This window comes from Arachis hypogaea, chromosome 15 (genome assembly GCF_003086295.3).
Source record: "Arachis hypogaea cultivar Tifrunner chromosome 15, arahy.Tifrunner.gnm2.J5K5, whole genome shotgun sequence".
Lineage (NCBI taxonomy): Eukaryota > Viridiplantae > Streptophyta > Magnoliopsida > Fabales > Fabaceae > Arachis > Arachis hypogaea.
Genome location: NC_092050.1, coordinates 143,135,404 through 143,153,555, shown reverse-complemented (window position 1 = coordinate 143,153,555; position 18,152 = coordinate 143,135,404). Strand labels below are relative to the sequence as shown.

Below are 18,152 nucleotides of genomic sequence, written 5' to 3'. Positions count from 1 at the left end.
CAATTTTCAGTCTCTGTACATAATAAATTAATAATCATTATAGAAGAATATTTGATTACTTTTCCACAAATCTAATCCACATATTTATGATAATATAATGACATTGTCTGCTTCGGACTCAAATAATTATTTTGAATGCATTCAATAAAAACATGAATCAAACAGGCAAGACTTTATAATTTTTGCATATTTTATGATTCATAAAGAAATCGGGTATGCTCTAGAAGTGAAAATGGCGTATAGCACATTAGCACATGCAAAGTGATTGCCATAAAAAAAAAAAAAAGGTTATTGCCATTTATTTGCAAGTGAGTTTTTTTTTTTTTTTAAGTCTAGTTATTTCTTTGTTTTGACCGATTCAGAAAGAGAAATGTGTTCTTTTTCTTTTCTTTTTCCCCCCTCAAGGTCTCAACTCTCAACTCTTAAAATGCCACTTAATAAATGCTCATCAATAACGATAATATAGCTCAATAAGATATAACTTCAAATTCAAGAGCCAAAATGTTACTTTGTAAATTTGATAGTAAATCATTAAGCTAATCTTGAATTATAAACCTTAACATGTGTACTATATATTAATTATAATTTATATCTTACATTCATCCAAAGGAATATCTTAGCTCACCTAAAAAACATGAAAGGAATATCTTAGTGCCTCAGTGACAGGAAAATTATTGACTCAATGTGCATATGCATGAACCTTAGATTGTTTCACGAGTCTTAAATAAATTTACGAAAATGGCAAAGATGAAATTTAGCAAGTGAGAATATTCGTAGTTAAGTGGCTGCTTGTGGAAGATACATTGTGTGCAGTTGGGGAAACATTTTTTATTTGCTAAATTATAAATTCACTGATTGATAGGGGGTTTATAGAGACACATTCTCCTATTTAATTTAAACATTTTTAAAAAAAAAAATAAATTGTAAACGCATTTTTAATGCAATTATTTTTCCCAAGCTCAGCATGCTGAATTGTACTTGGTTTGAGTAACTTCAGTGATGATGGTCATGGACTTCTGCACAAAAAATTACTTATCAGCTTCAAACTTGAAAATTCATAGTGTGAAGATCTCATTTGAGTCCAAAACAAAATGATGTTCAACAAAGAAACTAACTACCATTACTCAACCATGTATATCACAATTATCCATTGCTTCAAACATGACCACAACTACAACAATCATGCATCAGTTTCATAAGCATAAGCTAAAAACATTGCACACTTATGCCTTGTGAGCCACCACTTATGCATTGTGGTAGGCAATTCACACATTGTACACTCTCAAGCTGTAGCTATTAGCTAAACAAACCGCGATTCCATTTGAGCCTCAGCTATTGTAACACATGGAGATGGTGTCATCAGTAAGTTAACTGCGCTTGAATACAATAACAATTGCGGTGCAGTTATCTTTGCAGCGACGCTCACGTACAGCTTCCCTTACAAGACGGCGGCTCACAGCTGCAGCACTAAGCCCCTCCTACAAAGGCTCAATTCAATGTTTTCCTCAGGTAAGACAAAATCCTTATCAAATATAAAAGCAGTAATAAGAACATTGTGGAAACTAAAGATTGTGACCCAGCTTATTTGTGTTGTGTGTATTAGACATTAGACAAGCACCACTGCGATAAACGTTAAAATTAAAACACCTCTATGTTAAGAATCAGGTATACAGCAAGGCACATATATTAATGGAAATAGTTTGACCAGTTAAAATGTAAACGTATAAGTTATAACTAGTACAAGATTGCAAGTTGTCAGAACAAACAAGAAACTCCTTACATTCAATAACTTCTGAACAAAATCAACAGCATCACTGGGACCAAATACCTGACATCCGGAAAATCTCATTTCATTTCATTTCATAACAGTTAATCAAACCAGCAAAACAACTAAATAGGACAATGATGGATCCTAGAAAACATACCCCCCACAAGCCATCACAGCCAAGAATGATGAAATGCTCTCTCTCAGTAAGATCAAAAGAATGGATATCTGGGGTTGCACTACAACCCACCTGCAAATGGTATTTTTTTCTTTAACGTTAAACTCCTGTTTTAGGCCTATTTCATGGTATGGATAAATTTTATTGCCTAACTGACAAAGAGAACAAGGAAGCCTTTCTAAGTTAGCAGCAAACCTTTTTGAACTGCCGGTCTCCAAAACCCCTAGAAATTTCTAGACGCCCTTGCAATCGCCCATTTGAGCTTACAACACCACCAGCCTGCAAATTGAAGTGATCAGAATAGAGAACCAATTGATGAAACTCAACACCAGGCCTACATAGATAAGTCACGTAACCAACAATTCTAAATGTAATGCATCACAGATAATGAATGCTTCAAGGGACTAATGAAAGTTCTTCAAAGCACAGCTATATACAGACACATAGACATACAGTCATGGGCTTCTCATTAATTCAATTTTCGAACTAGTTTGAATTTGACACCTTACTAGATAAGCTGGTCCTAATAAGATTGTGAATCATGAGTTATTAAAGCTTCTGGCAACATAAGACTGAATGCTAAATCAAAATTCTTATTATGGATGCTTAACTTTATACCAGAATGTTGCTGTGTCCAATTATGTGTGAAAAGGTACATTAGTTGGAAGTGTGTGGAAAGTTTTATATAAAGAGATGGAAATGGTAACTTAAGTTTTTTTGCATAGAGCCAAAAGTTATAGATCAACTGCACGTCCTGAGAACTGTCAAGTAACAGTTATATATAAATCCAAAGATCTAACCAATCATCATTGAAGCATTTTGAACCTTCTGAATGCGTGCACGTTCCTGTGGGAAGATAGGTTTGTGCTCTCTCGTCAAAACAATGGCCTTTAGTGCATGGGCTCCATCAGAATTACCTTGGGATCCATCACTTATAGCTGACCGAGCCAAAACTGCTTTGGCATCTCCTATGTTTGCAACGAAAACCTAAAAACAGTCGTCAAACAGTGTTAAAAAATTGGGGAAAAACAGGTTATGAATGACTTGGCAGAATACTGAGAAACCACGAGCAGACCCTATTTGGATGGCAAATAGAGAATAAGTAAACACAAGCTTACTTTTTGTCCCAATACCCAGACACAGACAGCTGTGGCACCATCCTGCCATCCCCCTGGTAGCAGTACATAGACTCATAAAGATATAAATAACATGAAAGAAATCTCTAAAGATTATATTAATTATTATTAATTAACTTGTATCGAAATCTATAATTCAAAAACCTAGGCAAGTGGCCTGCAGCATAGTGTGATACATTTCCTTTTTTTAATACCAAGGGGGAAAAAGTACATTGTACTGTTAACCAATTATAAAACAAAAAATCACATGGACTTCAAACCAATAAACTTTAAAACCCCAGTAAAAACTTGATTAACATCAAAATTTAAGCACAATTCAGCCACCTATAACAAGAGATTAACAAATCGAAGCAATCAAACTGTACCTTCAGAACTTTCTTGAAGAAGAGACTCATCGGTTTTACGAAAACCTAAATCAGAATAAAAACATCATATGAGAACATTCTGTAACCAAAAAAAATAGATGAATATAAGTATTCATCCACAATTCAGTTTCGCAATATACAAATGAGGGATTGAATAACGAAAATCATAAACTTGAATGCTTACCATCAAGTATAGCTCTTTTAGCTGCCTTTACATCCAACTGAAACAAAGCAAAGCAACCAAGATATTAGAGGCAAAAGTACATAAAACTGAGAGCAATAGAGGGCAAAGATATCAAAGAATACGGAAGTTGAAAGGAATATATTTTTTATTTTGAAAAAGAAGAAAAAGAAATCTCCCAAGGAGACCAGAAGAATTCATTTTGATAGAAACTTCCATTTTACTTATGAGCTTATGATCAAGAAAACTGGCTTTCATGTTTCCATTAATTGTTTTATTGACTATGGAGACTCATCTCATCAACTCACTATACAAATCTGCTGTAAAAGGCCTAACAGACAATATATGGATTCCTCTCGTGCCCCCTCATGTTCTTCAAAATAAAATCTCAGTTAGAACAAGGGTACACACCCTACGGTTCAACAGCTTTCAACAAAACTTTGCAAAATGATACTGATATTTTTGTTACTTCATAACCATCTTCCTTGATGATTCAGTCAACCAACAATAAGAATGGTTGCAGTTGCATAGTTTCCCTTAACTGTAGTTAACTTCAACTGTATCTCATATGACAATCGAGAAAGAACAGAGGCCTGATGAGGATCATAGAAGTTTGTAATAAATGAATAGAAGAGTTTGAGTTACCCTGTGTGTAATGTAGTGTTAACTCTATCTAAGAAACTGAGCCTAACTAAGTGAACTAATAGATTCTAGTATCTGTACATATAGTAACTAATTTAACTGTCTAGAAAGTAAATACAGAACAACTATTATTTTGCTACAGTATGCATAAAATTAGACCAAGCAAAACACACCAACTCACGTGGTAATCCAGCTGAGATAACATTCCCATGCAAATGCTTCTGTGCATATTCTGCAGCCAACCGTCCTCCATGCCCATCATAAATTGCAAAATGTGCACACCTGAAAACCAAGCTCTCATAATCATTAGTAGAGAACAGAAAGCAAAAAATCAAGAAATGAATTTGACTTCAGGAACAGGCAACAAATTATCCACAACCCTATTTCCACAAATCACACCATTTATTTGTTAGAAAATAAAAGAGGAACAAACACTAGTGATAAATCAAAATGATTATTCATCATCTATAATAATAATAATAATCATAATAACCTTAATTTTCCAGGGTAATCTAAAGTTGCGTCTAAGAGAACAACCGAAGCATCTTCCATTGTGTGCCTAGAACCCTTATCCTCAGCTGCATCAGCATCAATTTCGAAAGAAGCTTCGACAACCGAAGAATCTTCCGTCTTTGGCTTCTTCGAGGGAACATCAACAAGATCGTCGCTTTCCGAATCAGCTTCGCGCTTTTTGGGTTCAACTTCCACCGTGACGGTTTTGCCCTCTGTGGTTTCGTCCATTTTCGCTCTTACAAATTCCAATCACGACTTGAAGGTTAAAATCGTTGAAAAGTGAAAACCCTAAGCCTACTACAATGATCTCCAATCTCTCCTACTCACCTATAGTCTACAGTAGTAATAATTAATAAATAAATACTAAAATTTATTTAATTTTAAATAATATTTATCTCTTCTAAAATTTTGTTTTTGTCTTTCAATTTTTTTATAGAGGAATGCTAGGGGGCAGCAACATTTGGAATTTATAGCCATCAAATAGCCATCAATAAAGCTTTTAATGGTGTGAGATTAATATGAAATTTCATCCAATGGCTCACTCTTCTTTGATGGTTACATGCTAGCCAGAATTTGATAAAATTGCTGGCCCTAGACTTTTTCTTTTTTATATTTCTATTCTAAAATAATGACTAAAAAGAGTCTAGCCTCTAATATTTTCTTGAATGAAGCATTTTGATATTAAAAATAATTTAGAACTTAATTAGAAAATATTATTTTTTTCCTAAAAGTTTAAATGCTTTTATTAGATTTTTTTGTTTGGATGGCTCCATAATATTCGAGGATTATCCTAAAAAAATTATAACATTTGAAAATGGATCTCTCAATTGTTTTAATTATTTTATTAAATATGATTTTTTTATCATTTAATATTTTTTATATATTTTTTTTAGTTTTACTTAAAAAATATGTAATAAAGGATCATACTTTATAATAACAATGGAGAGAAAAATTGAAGAGAATCCATTTAAAATAAAATTTTCTTAAAATTTTCTTTTTTTTTGTTAAAAAAATAAAATACAAAAAATAAGATTTAATTATAATTTTATCAAATTTTTAATTAAATTTTTATTATTTAAAATTTTGTAATTGAATTCTTATAGTGCATAAATATTTTTAATAACGATTTAATTAAATTTTTTTTTATCAAAACCAAGAATTTAATTATAAATCTCCAAATATATAATCTAACTAAAAATTTGGTAGAATTATAGTAATTAATTGCATGGTTGATAGACAATATATTATTGTTATTGTCCTTATTTGAAACTCTTTTTAAGAAAAAAGTTCAACGTGTCCTCTAAAAAGTAATTTGGTCATAAAAGTTTTGGGCAACATGTGCAAAATTCTAGATTTAAATCCCCTTGTCACTAATGAATAAGAAGAGAATCGATTACAACCAAAGAAATAAAAACATCGATTAGGAAGTTCAAAACATGTGTTCTAGGAAGTATTAACAAAGTAAAATCTAGAAAGTTGAAAAACTTTCCCAAACAATGTGTTATCCACCATGCATCAAACAATTGAATTCAGCTACCTTGCTTACATGCATATCACGTGTTACAGTTTTCAAATCTAAATCCATTAGATTTGTCTCTAAGTACATATATCTGAAATTTGACTCTCACATTCTTCAAATGCACCATATATTATCTCTCACAAATTTGGAAATCTCATCAGGTTCAGGCAGTTTCCCATCTTGCTTCTGAATTAACAGTGTGATTATAAGGATCCCAAGTTCGTGAAGGAAAATATAGTTTCTCAATGTGGTATAATTTTCCTTCCACAAAGGATCCATGGATGGTACTACAAACAATGGCTTTCTTACGCAGTCCCATGCTCTCACAACACTTGTTAGCAAAGTGTCACAAAACCCTTCTGCAATCTACAACAACAGCAATATCACACATCTTTTATATATAGAAGTTAAAAATGAAACATGCAATTATGCAAATAACTCTTTGTAAGATGCATACAATTAACATAACAACTCAACTTTATACAAGTAATAAAGATAGAACATGCAAATAACTAATGGTAAAGATTCATGAGAATGTTAGATAATTTGATATGTTTGACTAAATTATCATCTAATAGTTTTTAACTATCAACTACACATGACGATAACTTTACACACAAACATATATACCAACTTAACATTACATGATTCTTAGTAACTAGGTGTAGAGGTGAAAATTATTTCGACCAAACACAGATAGTCAAAGCAAATTAGAATGCTAGCAACTAGGGGACAGCATGAAGCGTGTCTCCGAATCGAGATCTTGATACAAGATTGATCGACATTCCTGTTGAAGTCGAAACCAAAATCCAACCAAAACACTAGGAGAACACATATAGCACATCCACATTCATCTAAATTACATATAAAATCTGAAAAATTGAGCAGCTTATTGATACCTTTGCAAGGGCATGTACAGATAATGGAGCAATGACCATGGCATCAGCCCATATACAAAGCGCAGCATGAAGGCATAGATCCTCTTTTTTCTCCCACAAGATCCACTGATCATCGTCCATATACACGTCCACCTCGTATTGGATTGGTAGTCTAACAAATTTCTTTGCTGATTTTGTGACAATGACTTTTACCTTGGCCCATGTCAAGAAAGCTTGGATCAATTGTCCAAAATTCGCAGCACTCTGGCATCCACAAATGGCAAGTAGGATTTGCTTCTTCTTTGGCGGTGCCACTGGAGGCAGTGCCACCACATCTGCGTATGTTTTTCCCCTTACAGTATATGATGAGGCCATCACACTATCTGAGTCTTGTTCTGCAAGGCACAATATCTTTTCCAATATCAGATTTTATTGATTCTTGTAACAAGTTCATGAGCACGGCCTTATGATAATCAAATGGAATATTTCGAAGAGGGGGGGGGGGGGGGATGAAAATTATTTGAAGTCAAAGTTCGATTTGCATAAGAAGGAATCAAGGCAAATTTAGTTACACAATAGTAGTTGCTTCACTTCAGAGCTAAAAGAAGTGATGAACTGTTTCAGGATCACTTCACAAGAAGAATAGAAAGATAACTGAATCTTGAAACAGAAGGCACGTATTCTCTCAAACGTTGCAAGAAATGGATGACCTACGATTCAACATACAAAAAGATTGAAAATTCACATAAAAAGACTCAAACTTTAGGCTTCATTGTTGATGGGGTGCTCTGAGAATTCATCACCAAATGATGCAAAAATCAAACGGAAGAAAAACGGGGGAAAAAGAAAGAAGTTTTCAAAACAATGAAACTAAGAAAGGAATAATAGAATTAGTTGCATCACCTTCCGAGCTTTCTCGTTGGGGAATGGTGATTGAATATCAGAAGCAACACAACACAGAACAGAGAATTGAAAACCCGCCAGCATAAGCTTCTTGAATATTTTTTCTCGTAACAGAGAAATTAGAAATGATGGTGAGTTAGTTGGGTTTATATAGAGGGTTCTTTGCTTGCTGAATTCACAATAAAAATTTAACTATGGTCCTTATTTTATTAAACAAGAAGAAACGTTTTTGTTTACAAAACTAAATTCAATTAACCTTAAAAAGAAATTTTAATCACAAGAAAGAAATTTTAATCACAAGAAAGAAATTTTAACCCCAAATGGATACTCCATTTCGGGTATCAATTTTACCTTGTTAAAAAATGTTTATATTCCCTTATTTAAATTCTAAATTTGTTTTGTCGTATGATTACTTTACAGGTTTGTACCTTGCTTAGATTTTAAAAGAAAATTACAATAAAAAACTTAAAGAAGACTTTGCTACGGTGATGTGAATCAAGGAAGTTTGTGGTGCTGCATATGCTAAAGCTAAATTATTTTTTGATTAGAAATCAATGTCTTTGTGGGTGCTGATTTTTTAGTGGAGAATTTTTGTTAATAATAACAAGATCAATCCACCAAAAAAAAAAAAAAGTTATGAGCTTGCACAAAAGAATGTTGAGTTTTAACTCGATCAATTTTAAAAGAATAATTAAAAGCTTCAACTTTATATTTAGAAGTAAATATCAAATTAGTATTCGAAAGATTCTAAAATTGATGAAATAGTATCTGATTTTTGTTATTGATAAAATAGTCCCTAAATAATTTTAAAATTTAACTAGTGTACCCCTGAGCTCGCTGGAGTACATCTCTGACGAGAACGATGCTAAGGTAAATGGGTGTAGAATTCTCTAATAGCTTCAATCGCATTACATATCTTTTCATTTCTAAAACCGCCTCATTTCGAAGGCCATCATATTTTGATGATATGGCAACCTTATTAATGTGAAATACGTAGATAATTAATTAAAAATTCCACCCTGAAAAATCAAAACACCGACCCCCTTTTCTAAAACCCTAATTCTCTTCCTCCCCAACGTACTCTCTCGCTCTCTCACTTTGAAATGGCGCCTCAACCTTCTCACTCTCTGTCGCCGACACTGCACGGTCGCCGACTCATCGCCGGGTCTTCTGCGTCGCGTCATCCCTGCATCTTCGCTAATGTCTTCTCAGCGCCATCCCTGCACCACATCTCCGTGCCTCCTTTGCCAGTGTTAAAGCTGTCGTCTTGGCTCCGACGTGACTCGCCTTCTCGGCCTCCGCCTCTGCTTCTACGTGCCGCTTCTCTTCCGCCTTGAGTTCGTCTTTGTGGGTCTGTCTCTCTGGTGTTGTCGAATTGTTTCCGTGACTCCGTTTCTCTCACTGAATCAATTTGTCTTTTTCTCGTGTTTCGCCACCTTTGTCTAGCCAGCATCTCTACCGTCCTCTTCTTGAAGCTTTATTGTGGTGTCCAATTCATAAATTTTCATTATCTATTTTCATTCCGTCTTTCTCTGATTTTCATTCTCTTAGAGAATCAATCTATCTTTCTCCATTTTTCATTCTCTTTCTCTAATTTTTTTAATGAATGTTGTGATTTTGATACCAAGATTGATGACCTGATTGGAATATGAATTTTTATATTGTTATGTTTGTGGTTATCAGTATGGTTTATGGTTATAAATGAGTGCGTTGGGAGAGAGATTTGGAAAAATTAAGGTAAACTTAGTGTGTTGGAGAGGGGAATCCTTCGCTGGATTTTTTAGGTTTGGGCAACTCATAGTGAGTGCATTGGGGAGGGAGCGGATTAAGGTTTCAAAAAAAATGGGATTTTGATGTTTTGATTTTTCAGGTTGGATTAGGGTGTTTAATTAAAAATTTCAATTAAGTATATACATTAACATTAACAAGGTTGCTATCTCAGCAAAATATAGTGGCTAGCTTAACAGCATTCTCATCAAAGATGTACTCTGGCGAGTTCAGGGACACGCTTGTCAAATTTTAAAATCATTCAGAGACTATTTTGTTAATAACAAAAGTTAGGTACTATTTTATCAGTGCCAGAATCTTTTGAATACTGATTTATATTTACCTCTTATATTTACTAGGGTCATTTACATTAATAAACTGAACGAGGTTCAAAATTACACAAATGTCTTAAATCAATTTTTATTACACGCATGTCCTAGAACATCTCTATATTATGTTATTTACATGTAAATCGAATCAAGTTTATTTGATTTACTACTTCTGCAGCATATATATAGTAAATTGAATCAGCTTGATTCAATTTATTACTTATTCTGCTTCATGTCATACATACGAGGATCTTTTTGTTGGTCAGAGCCAATGCGTCAGTTACGATTAAGGTGTTGCAGGTAGCAACTGAAGCAACCTATGGTTTTACGCCTAGCTACAGGAAGGTCTGGATGGCCAAGAAGAAGGCAGTAGCATAGATCTACGGCGATTGGAATGAGTCTTATAGCGAATAACTCCTGAAACCATTCTCAAGTTGGTCGGCCATCCTCCATAAATTTTTCAAACTCTGCCAGGCACCCACTCACGGCCTTCCCGTCGACAGGCAACCCAAGCTGAAACGCCACATCTTGCAGCGTCACCATGTACACTCCAAAAGACATGTGAAAAGTGTGCGTCTCGAGACGCCACCTCTCAATGAACACACTGACCATAGGCTCATCCAACCAGAACCAACGACTGTTTAGCGTGGCCAAGTGGTACAAAGTAGCCCTCTCTAAATAAGATATGATCTATTCAAGCATAGACATATTTTGTTTCTGCCGAATGCTATAGATACACCTACTTGGCTGCACCATGCAGAAAAGATATACACAAAACAATTAAATTCTACTTGATACACGGAAAAATCCTAACTAATTACACCAAATAAATAAATAATACCATAACTAAACAATGAAATAATTAAAAAATTTAATTATTATTTAATTAAGAAATCAAATTGTTAAATTTAAAAACTACTTATCAATCGGTGATAAAATTTAAAAATCGGTTTTTAATCAGTTATAAAAAATAAACCCGTTTTGGACAAAAACCGGTTTCTAGATCAAAAAACCAGTTTCTTAAAAAAAAAACCTTTTTTAAAAATCGAATATTTAAAATAAAAGTTTGAAATCAAAATTTTTTAAAATTTGGTTCTGGTTTTGTTTAATCGGTTAAAAAACGATTTTTTTAAATTTGATTCTGATTAACCAATTTTGAAAAACATGGATACAGTTTTAAATTTGTTTTGTTGTGTTAGTTAACCAAAATGTGGTTATGATATTTTAACCAGTTAACGATATTTTGGTTTTTGGATGTATACCCCTACTACATTCTACATCCTAAATTGCAAAGTCTAATACTCAACTATAAAGGTTAAATTATAAATTCTAGTATACCCTCCATACTATATTCTATTTAAAAAATTCTATTACTCAGAAAAATAAAACAAAGCTAACCTCGTCGACAATGGCACCGGTAATATGGGCAACACCGTTCAGTCGGTACAAGCTCTGTTTGTCTGCCATGATGTCCAATTGAAGGTCAGTGCTGAGAAAATCTGAATCCACTCTCAAAGTGCTCCTCCCTCTCTAGAATTTCCTCTCTCTAACAAAATTCTAACTCCACACCAAATGAGGAATCCGCGGCTGGCTTTGATAAACCGCTATTTTACGGCTTATTTTGTATTGAATTGAGCGGATTTTATCCATTATTCTCACACTTATGTATATAATTCGCATATTTTACATTTTCCTTCCTAATTTTGTGTTATGATTGAAAACATGCTTATTTGGCCTCAAATTTGCTAATTTTGATCCTCTCTTATTACCATTCGATGACGTGATATGTTTGTTAAGTATTTTTAGGATTTATAGGACAGGAATGGTTTAGAGGATGGAAAGGAAGCATGCAAAAGTAGAAAGAATACAAGAATTGAAGTATTTCAGAATCTGGTAGCGACGCGCACGCATGGGTGACGCGTACGCATGACCAGCGCAGCAGGCATACGAGCGCACGCGTGGCTGACGCCTACGCGTGGATAGGAAAAAAGACCAGCGATGCGTACGCGTAACAGAGCGTCACGTGCTACAACTTACAAAAAATACTGAGGGCGGTTTTTGGGCTCCTTTGGACCCAGTTTCAGGCCCGAGAATACTTATTAGAGGCTGTAGAGTGAAGCTGGAAGAAGGGAATCAATCATTTACTTCACATTCTTTCACATTAGTTAGGTTTAGATGTAGTTTTCTCAAATTCAGATTTCTACCTTACTTTTATTTAGTTTTCTTCTACTTTTATTTGTTCTAGTACTTTGGTTTGTCTACTTCTATCATTGATTCCTTTATGTTGCCAATTTAGTTTATGAACTCTTCTGTTTCCTTTAATCCATATTAATGCAATTTATGTTTTTATGTTTATGATTGCTTCCTTTACTTTGTTGTTATTGTTTCCTCTTGCAATTGTTAGTCTTAGATTTTGCTATATCTTGTTAGTTTCCATGTTTTTATTTTATACCTTCCAAGTGTTTGATAAAATGTTTGGTTGGATTTTACATTAGATTTTTATGTTCTTAGTTTAGATTGAGTAAATTGGAAACTCTTGAATTGTCAAAGTCTCTTGTTGGTTTGTGATTGAAAGTTGCTAGTTAGGTTGAGCTTCACTAACTCTAGTCTTTGATTAGGACTTGTGAACTCAAGTTGAATTGCTCACTTGACTTACCTTCACTTGTATTTGAGTAATATTCTTCTCCAACAAATATTTTATTTAAGTGAATTGACCTTAATTATTTATTTATTCTATATTAACTTTAAAACATAAATGTCAATAAAGTAATATCCTTATTTGGACTCAAATAAAATATCAAAAAAAAAATTAGTTCAAATTCTAGAAAATCTAATAAATTTAAAACGGGACAATAAAGGATTTCTAAAAATTCAAAAGTGGGCAATTTACCTAAATGAAATAGATTGAGGAAATGTTTACTCAAATGCAACAATTGAGAATCCTTTACTTTCATATCCTGTTTCATTTTTATGTAATCCGTGGTAACTTACCACGTTTTAGTGAATTACACGTAAACTGTGATAACATGACACGGTTTATAAAGGGGCTTTTTGAACATAAATCATGGTAACATATCACGGTTTATTCAAGAGAGCTTTGCGAACATAAACCTTGGTGACTTACCACGGTTAATGTTGAGTTCATTATATTACGAATGCTTAAGTTGTTTAATATTAGATGTTGACTTCATGGTTGTTGTTGTTGTTGAGTTCATTGTATTACGTATGTTTAAGTCGTTTAATTTTATATGATGTTTAATTAAAGCATGATGACAGATTCATAAAAGAGCTAAAAAGTTGTTACAAAGGTGTTCATAAGCAAATATCATAAAATATATGTAACACACACACACACACACAATACCACAATATAATAAGACACACATACATAATCCGAATGCTATTCCAAATCCTCGATGGTATCATCATCATCAACGTCGAAACCACCGATTAGGTGAGACCCGGTGCCATATCTAGCAGGATGCTGCACCCTCGTCGGTCGCTGACCATGCCCTGCTGGGGATGTATGTGGCAAAACGGCATTAAATGTTGATGCAGGAGTCCCACCCATAGTGAACCATGGGTCATATGGAGATGCTGCAGACTTATTGAGATCCACCCCAAACTAAGCCTGAACACCCTGCATCTGTGGCTGAACATCCTGCATTTGTGGCTGGTACTCGGCAACCTGGGACTGTCCATCTGACATCTGTGGCCTATAATGGTAGCATCGTCGTCCCTCAGCATGTCTGCTATGTCCATATAGAAATGTGACTCACTGACATGATCCCCGATGTCCATGCCAACGTCCGCGGTAGGCAAATCAGTGAATACATGTGTCCCGACATCCCTGAACAACTGAGAGCTACCACCAACTTCGTAGGTGGCATGAGCTATCCCTGTGTTTAAACCTTCGGCACCCTCACCCGCAGAAATTTCAACTTGCTCATCACCAGTGGGGATACCTCTACCTCTAGCTCGTCCACGACCATCCCTCCGACCATACCGTCCGGCTCGACGTCGAGGAACACGATGATCCACCTGGCCTCCATCATAAGTACACCCTTCGTCTTCATCCATAAGGACGTCGAGCCATCGCCACTCTCGGTCGGTGGCACGTGTGCCGATTCGCTGACGCCTCTCAACACGCCTGTTGTCAGGTCTGTCCGGTACTTGCACCCTGGGAGGTGCCTGGGACGATCCTCTGTGACGAGCCTCCTCCGACACAACCATCGGCCTAGGATCATGAAATGCAGCATTTGGGGACAGCAATCTGTGGGCCACACGATGCCACTAGTCCAGGTACTCCACTAATGGACCTGGATCAGCTACTCTATCGACCTGGATGACTGAATAAAGCCTGTTGTTCCAGTGCAGATGCCCTTCCTGATAATAACTGGAAAACCATCGATCTCCACCCCTACTATCCTTCGCATGGAGCCAATCTATGTTCAGAGCCAGCTGGGAGAGATGCTGAACCCCGCCAAACTGCGGTACCACTCTATGCACCTGATGCCACTCTATCGGGGCAAAATATATCAAGCATGTGACCGCCCTCCATAGCCTACTGTGCTCCACAACAAGTATCTCCGGATGAACAATAGCTGCCACATCGAGGGCAGAATAAGGCTCCCATAGAAACTGTGATGGACAAGCTAATGTTAGATAACACCATCAATGTAAGCATCGTATGAGCACTGAATTAAACAAAGATCAAATTAGAAATGACTCACGTCGCAATCACGCAATCTATCCAATGAAAGGCGTGCTGACACCACTCTTTGCTCCCCGACATTGGTTGTAGGTAGATATGTTGCACACCTACAAATGTCGTTGTGAGCATTTCAATAGAAACGATTCCACATCAAAATACACATGTAATCCATACAAAATAATAATCCATACCTGGAGGCCAGCGGAAATCCAAACACATCAAAACCACTAGGTCTGAGAGTGGAAAACCTCCAGAAAATCTAAAACTGTAGTAGTTGAAGTGGTCCGGCCAAGTTAACAATGTTTCTGTTTATCGTACGACACAGAAATCTATACAACCAGGCCAGTGCAGCCGAGCCCCAGCTATATTTTCCCAACTTGTCCATCGATGCCAGATATGACAACCAACGAAGGTGAACCCGGTTCGCGTTCTTGTCCCCAAATAGCTGAGACGACAGCAATATCATAATGTAAGCACGCGCGTATATATGCACTGTCTCTTCATTAGCATCTGCTGGGAGAACCCGAAACCTCTCATGGAACCATGTGAAGTGAAACTTCATCTGCTTGACTTTATTCGGTGGCGGTAGCTCGCCAAACAATTCCGGAAACCACTCCCATGCTGGTCTTCCGTTGTCCGTCAGATTCTCAAAGTCAATGAGGCACCCACTAACGGCCTCTCCATCAATGGGCAAACCCAGTTGATATGCCACATCCTACAAAGTGATAGTGCACTCTCCAAACGGCATGTGAAATATGTGCGTCTCAGGACACCACCTCTCAACGAATGCGCTAACTAGAGCCTCATCAACCCAGAACCACTGACTGTTCAGCCTATCCAAGTGATACAAACCCACAGTCTCCAAATACGGTATAATCTGTTCGTGCGAGGCATATTTTGTTGTCTCCTAACACATGAAATAACCCTAGTCGGCTGCAAATGTGGAAGACAACATTATGTCAACACTAATGAAATTTTAAAAATATAGAATTTATTTCCGAAAAAATTAATTCAACACATCTCAAATTAGAATAAAAAATGGTTCACTAACCTCTTGGTCGATGTTTCCAGCCAAGTGCGCAACGCCATTCAATCGGTACATGTGAGCTTCGTCTTCCATGGCTCCACCGCGCTAGAGTCTTGATGGCCCCGGATTCTCTCTCAGCTCCTCACCACAAAAATTTTTGCCCACCCACAATGAAATTTGTCAAGAGTTCACGAGGATTATGTATATATATAGGCTCTCATATACCGTGGTAGCTTACCAGGTTTTATGACCAAAATTCCTTCTTAAACCGTGATAACTTAGCACGATTTTCACCCATAATATTCAATGCCTAATCCGTGATTACTTTCCACGGTTTATGTACAATTGAGAAAATGTGGCATGTTACCACGGATTACATAAAAATGAAAAAGGACACGAAGAGATAAGGGATTCTCATTTGTTGTATTTGAGTAAACTTTTCTTCCATTCATTTTATATAGGTAAATAGCCCTTCAAAAATCATCTTTTGATCTTGAATTTAAAAAAGAATAATAAATAATTTCTAAAAATTCATTAAAAATCATCTTTTAATTCATTAGCCTCCAAAAATTCATTATCAGAATTTTTAAAATTAAAATTTAATATAAAATATAATTCTCACAGATAACATAAGAATTTAAATTAAAATTTTTTAAAATAATATAAATAACCAATTATATTTATACAAGATTATAATTAAATAATTAAAAGGGCAAATCATGTAACTAAACCAAGGGGAGAAAAAAATTACACAATTCAACAAAAACCAAAACTGCAACGTGAATCTCCCAAGAACAATATACTCTGTAATTCGAATCAACCAAATTTGAATTAAACAAATCAATAGTAATTCGAATCAAATTAATTCGAATTACACAAAGCAATAGAAACCCCTAGTAATTTGAATCAATATGACTTGAATTGTGCCTGCATGAGCTCCTAAGGTAATTCGAATCAACTAGATTCGAATTACATACAAATAAGATGCATACTAGTTCGAATAAGCTTGTTTCGAACTAGCACACCGAATTGAAGCCCCTAGTAATTCGAATTAACATGGTACAAATTACCCCTTGTTTGGCTATCCCTAGTAATTTGAAACAACCCAATTCGAATTACAAAGGCTTGCCCTATAAATAGAGTTCGAGTCAAGCTCATTCGAACCACTATTCCAAACTCTCTGCCCCACCAAATCTTAGAGAAAATGACCCCAACTAAGTGTTCAATAGAATATTCAGCTGATGGGGGATGACCCGGATCGACTCTATCGTTTGGATGGGGTCGCACATATAGCTGGTGTCATCAATGAACAGGTTAGTGTGATTTTTCCTTTTAAAGTAGGAATTAATGTGTTATTTTTTATATTTTGACCTTTTGTATGTTATAATGGTAGTCATTATATATTGTTGTTAAGTGGTTATATTAGTGGTTTATGGGTGAACACAAATAAGTAGAAAAAGTTATCTAGAGAAAATGTTTTTTTGCTTACTTGACTAGTCCTCGTAGGATAAATTTTTTTATCGTAATTAAGTACACTCTTTTTACGAAAATGTTTTAAAAATATTTTCTCATTAGTCAGAGTTTGATGTGTAACATGATTTGGTAGAATACAAGTTGTATGTTCTGCTATACAATATGCATTAGTGAATGATGTTGTGTCAATATGTTCCGATGCCGAGACACAATCTGATACATTCTTTATGCAGCCCACCGATGTATTTCGAGCATGCGACGGCAGCAGGGCATGCGCCTGGACGAGAGGTACGTTCCGTACTTGCAGATGCCCGGCGTATACCATCTAGCGAGGCTTAACGAGAGATGGTTTAGGCTGGATGAGCCCCTGGTTAGTGCATTCGTGGAGCGCTGGCGCCCGGAGATGCACACGTTTCATATGCTGTTCGGGGAGTGCACGATCACATTGTAGGACATGGCGTACCAGTTAAGGCTATCGATCGATGGACATTATGTTAGGGGTTGCCTTATAGATTTTAAGACGTACATCGAGGGTGGTCACCCAACCTGGGTCAAACACGGCAGGGTCTTCAGTTCGTAGAATATCAAACCAGTAATCGAATTCAACCTCAGTCTTGGCATATACCGCATTCACAAGAAGTCTCCGTGCATCCTTCCCCTTAAAAGTGAGAGCAAAATTTGCAGCTACATGTCGAATACAGGATGTACGGAATGCAGTAGGTGGTAGCCAACCTCCGTCAGGAGCCTCAAGTGCGGCCTTGA

At 35.8% G+C, this 18,152-nt stretch overlaps 2 protein-coding genes across 4 annotated transcripts; both read right to left on the bottom strand.

Annotated features, from left to right (window-relative positions):
* Nucleotides 1-1,097: 1,097 nt before the first annotated feature.
* LOC112751038 (probable protein phosphatase 2C 8) lies at nt 1,098-5,109 on the bottom strand. Of its 3 annotated transcripts, none has more exons than XR_003176163.3 (10): nt 4,761-5,095; nt 4,441-4,549; nt 3,629-3,665; nt 3,445-3,489; nt 3,062-3,114; nt 2,744-2,930; nt 2,139-2,222; nt 1,926-2,015; nt 1,781-1,828; nt 1,098-1,478 (listed from the first exon to the last, which is right to left on the bottom strand). XR_003176163.3 is itself a non-coding variant. In XM_025800017.2 (10 exons), the coding sequence occupies exons 1-10, from the start codon at nt 5,006-5,008 to the stop codon at nt 1,368-1,370; spliced, it is 987 nt and encodes a 328-aa protein (XP_025655802.1). In that variant the 5' UTR covers nt 5,009-5,109; the 3' UTR covers nt 1,098-1,367. The 3 variants fall into 3 exon arrangements, 2 of the variants coding, with proteins under 2 accessions (XP_025655802.1, XP_025655803.1); XM_025800017.2 differs by having other exon boundaries at nt 2,769-2,930; nt 4,761-5,109; XM_025800018.2 differs by having other exon boundaries at nt 2,769-2,930; nt 4,449-4,549; nt 4,761-5,109.
* Nucleotides 5,110-6,281: 1,172 nt separating this feature from the next.
* LOC112747209 (phosphopantothenoylcysteine decarboxylase) lies at nt 6,282-8,214 on the bottom strand. Its single transcript, XM_025795181.2, has 3 exons — nt 8,081-8,214; nt 7,199-7,572; nt 6,282-6,665 (listed from the first exon to the last, which is right to left on the bottom strand). The coding sequence occupies exons 2-3, from the start codon at nt 7,550-7,552 to the stop codon at nt 6,414-6,416; spliced, it is 606 nt and encodes a 201-aa protein (XP_025650966.1). The 5' UTR covers nt 7,553-7,572; nt 8,081-8,214; the 3' UTR covers nt 6,282-6,413.
* Nucleotides 8,215-18,152: the final 9,938 nt, after the last annotated feature.

Bases quoted from the DNA above. Each gene is read 5' to 3' on its own strand.
- LOC112751038 (XM_025800017.2), bottom strand. From the start codon at position 5,008: ATGGACGAAACCACAGAGGGCAAAACCGTCACGGTGGAAGTTGAACCC. The intron at 2,931-3,061 runs GTAAGCTTGTGT...GACTGTTTTTAG, and splicing joins TCTGGGTATTGGGACAAAAA to GTTTTCGTTGCAAACATAGG. The intron at 1,829-1,925 runs GTATGTTTTCTA...TCCGGATGTCAG, and splicing joins GCTGTGATGGCTTGTGGGGG to GTATTTGGTCCCAGTGATGC.
- LOC112747209 (XM_025795181.2), bottom strand. From the start codon at position 7,552: ATGGCCTCATCATATACTGTAAGGGGAAAAACATACGCAGATGTGGTG. The intron at 6,666-7,198 runs GTATCAATAAGC...CTGTTGTTGTAG, and splicing joins CTGTACATGCCCTTGCAAAG to ATTGCAGAAGGGTTTTGTGA.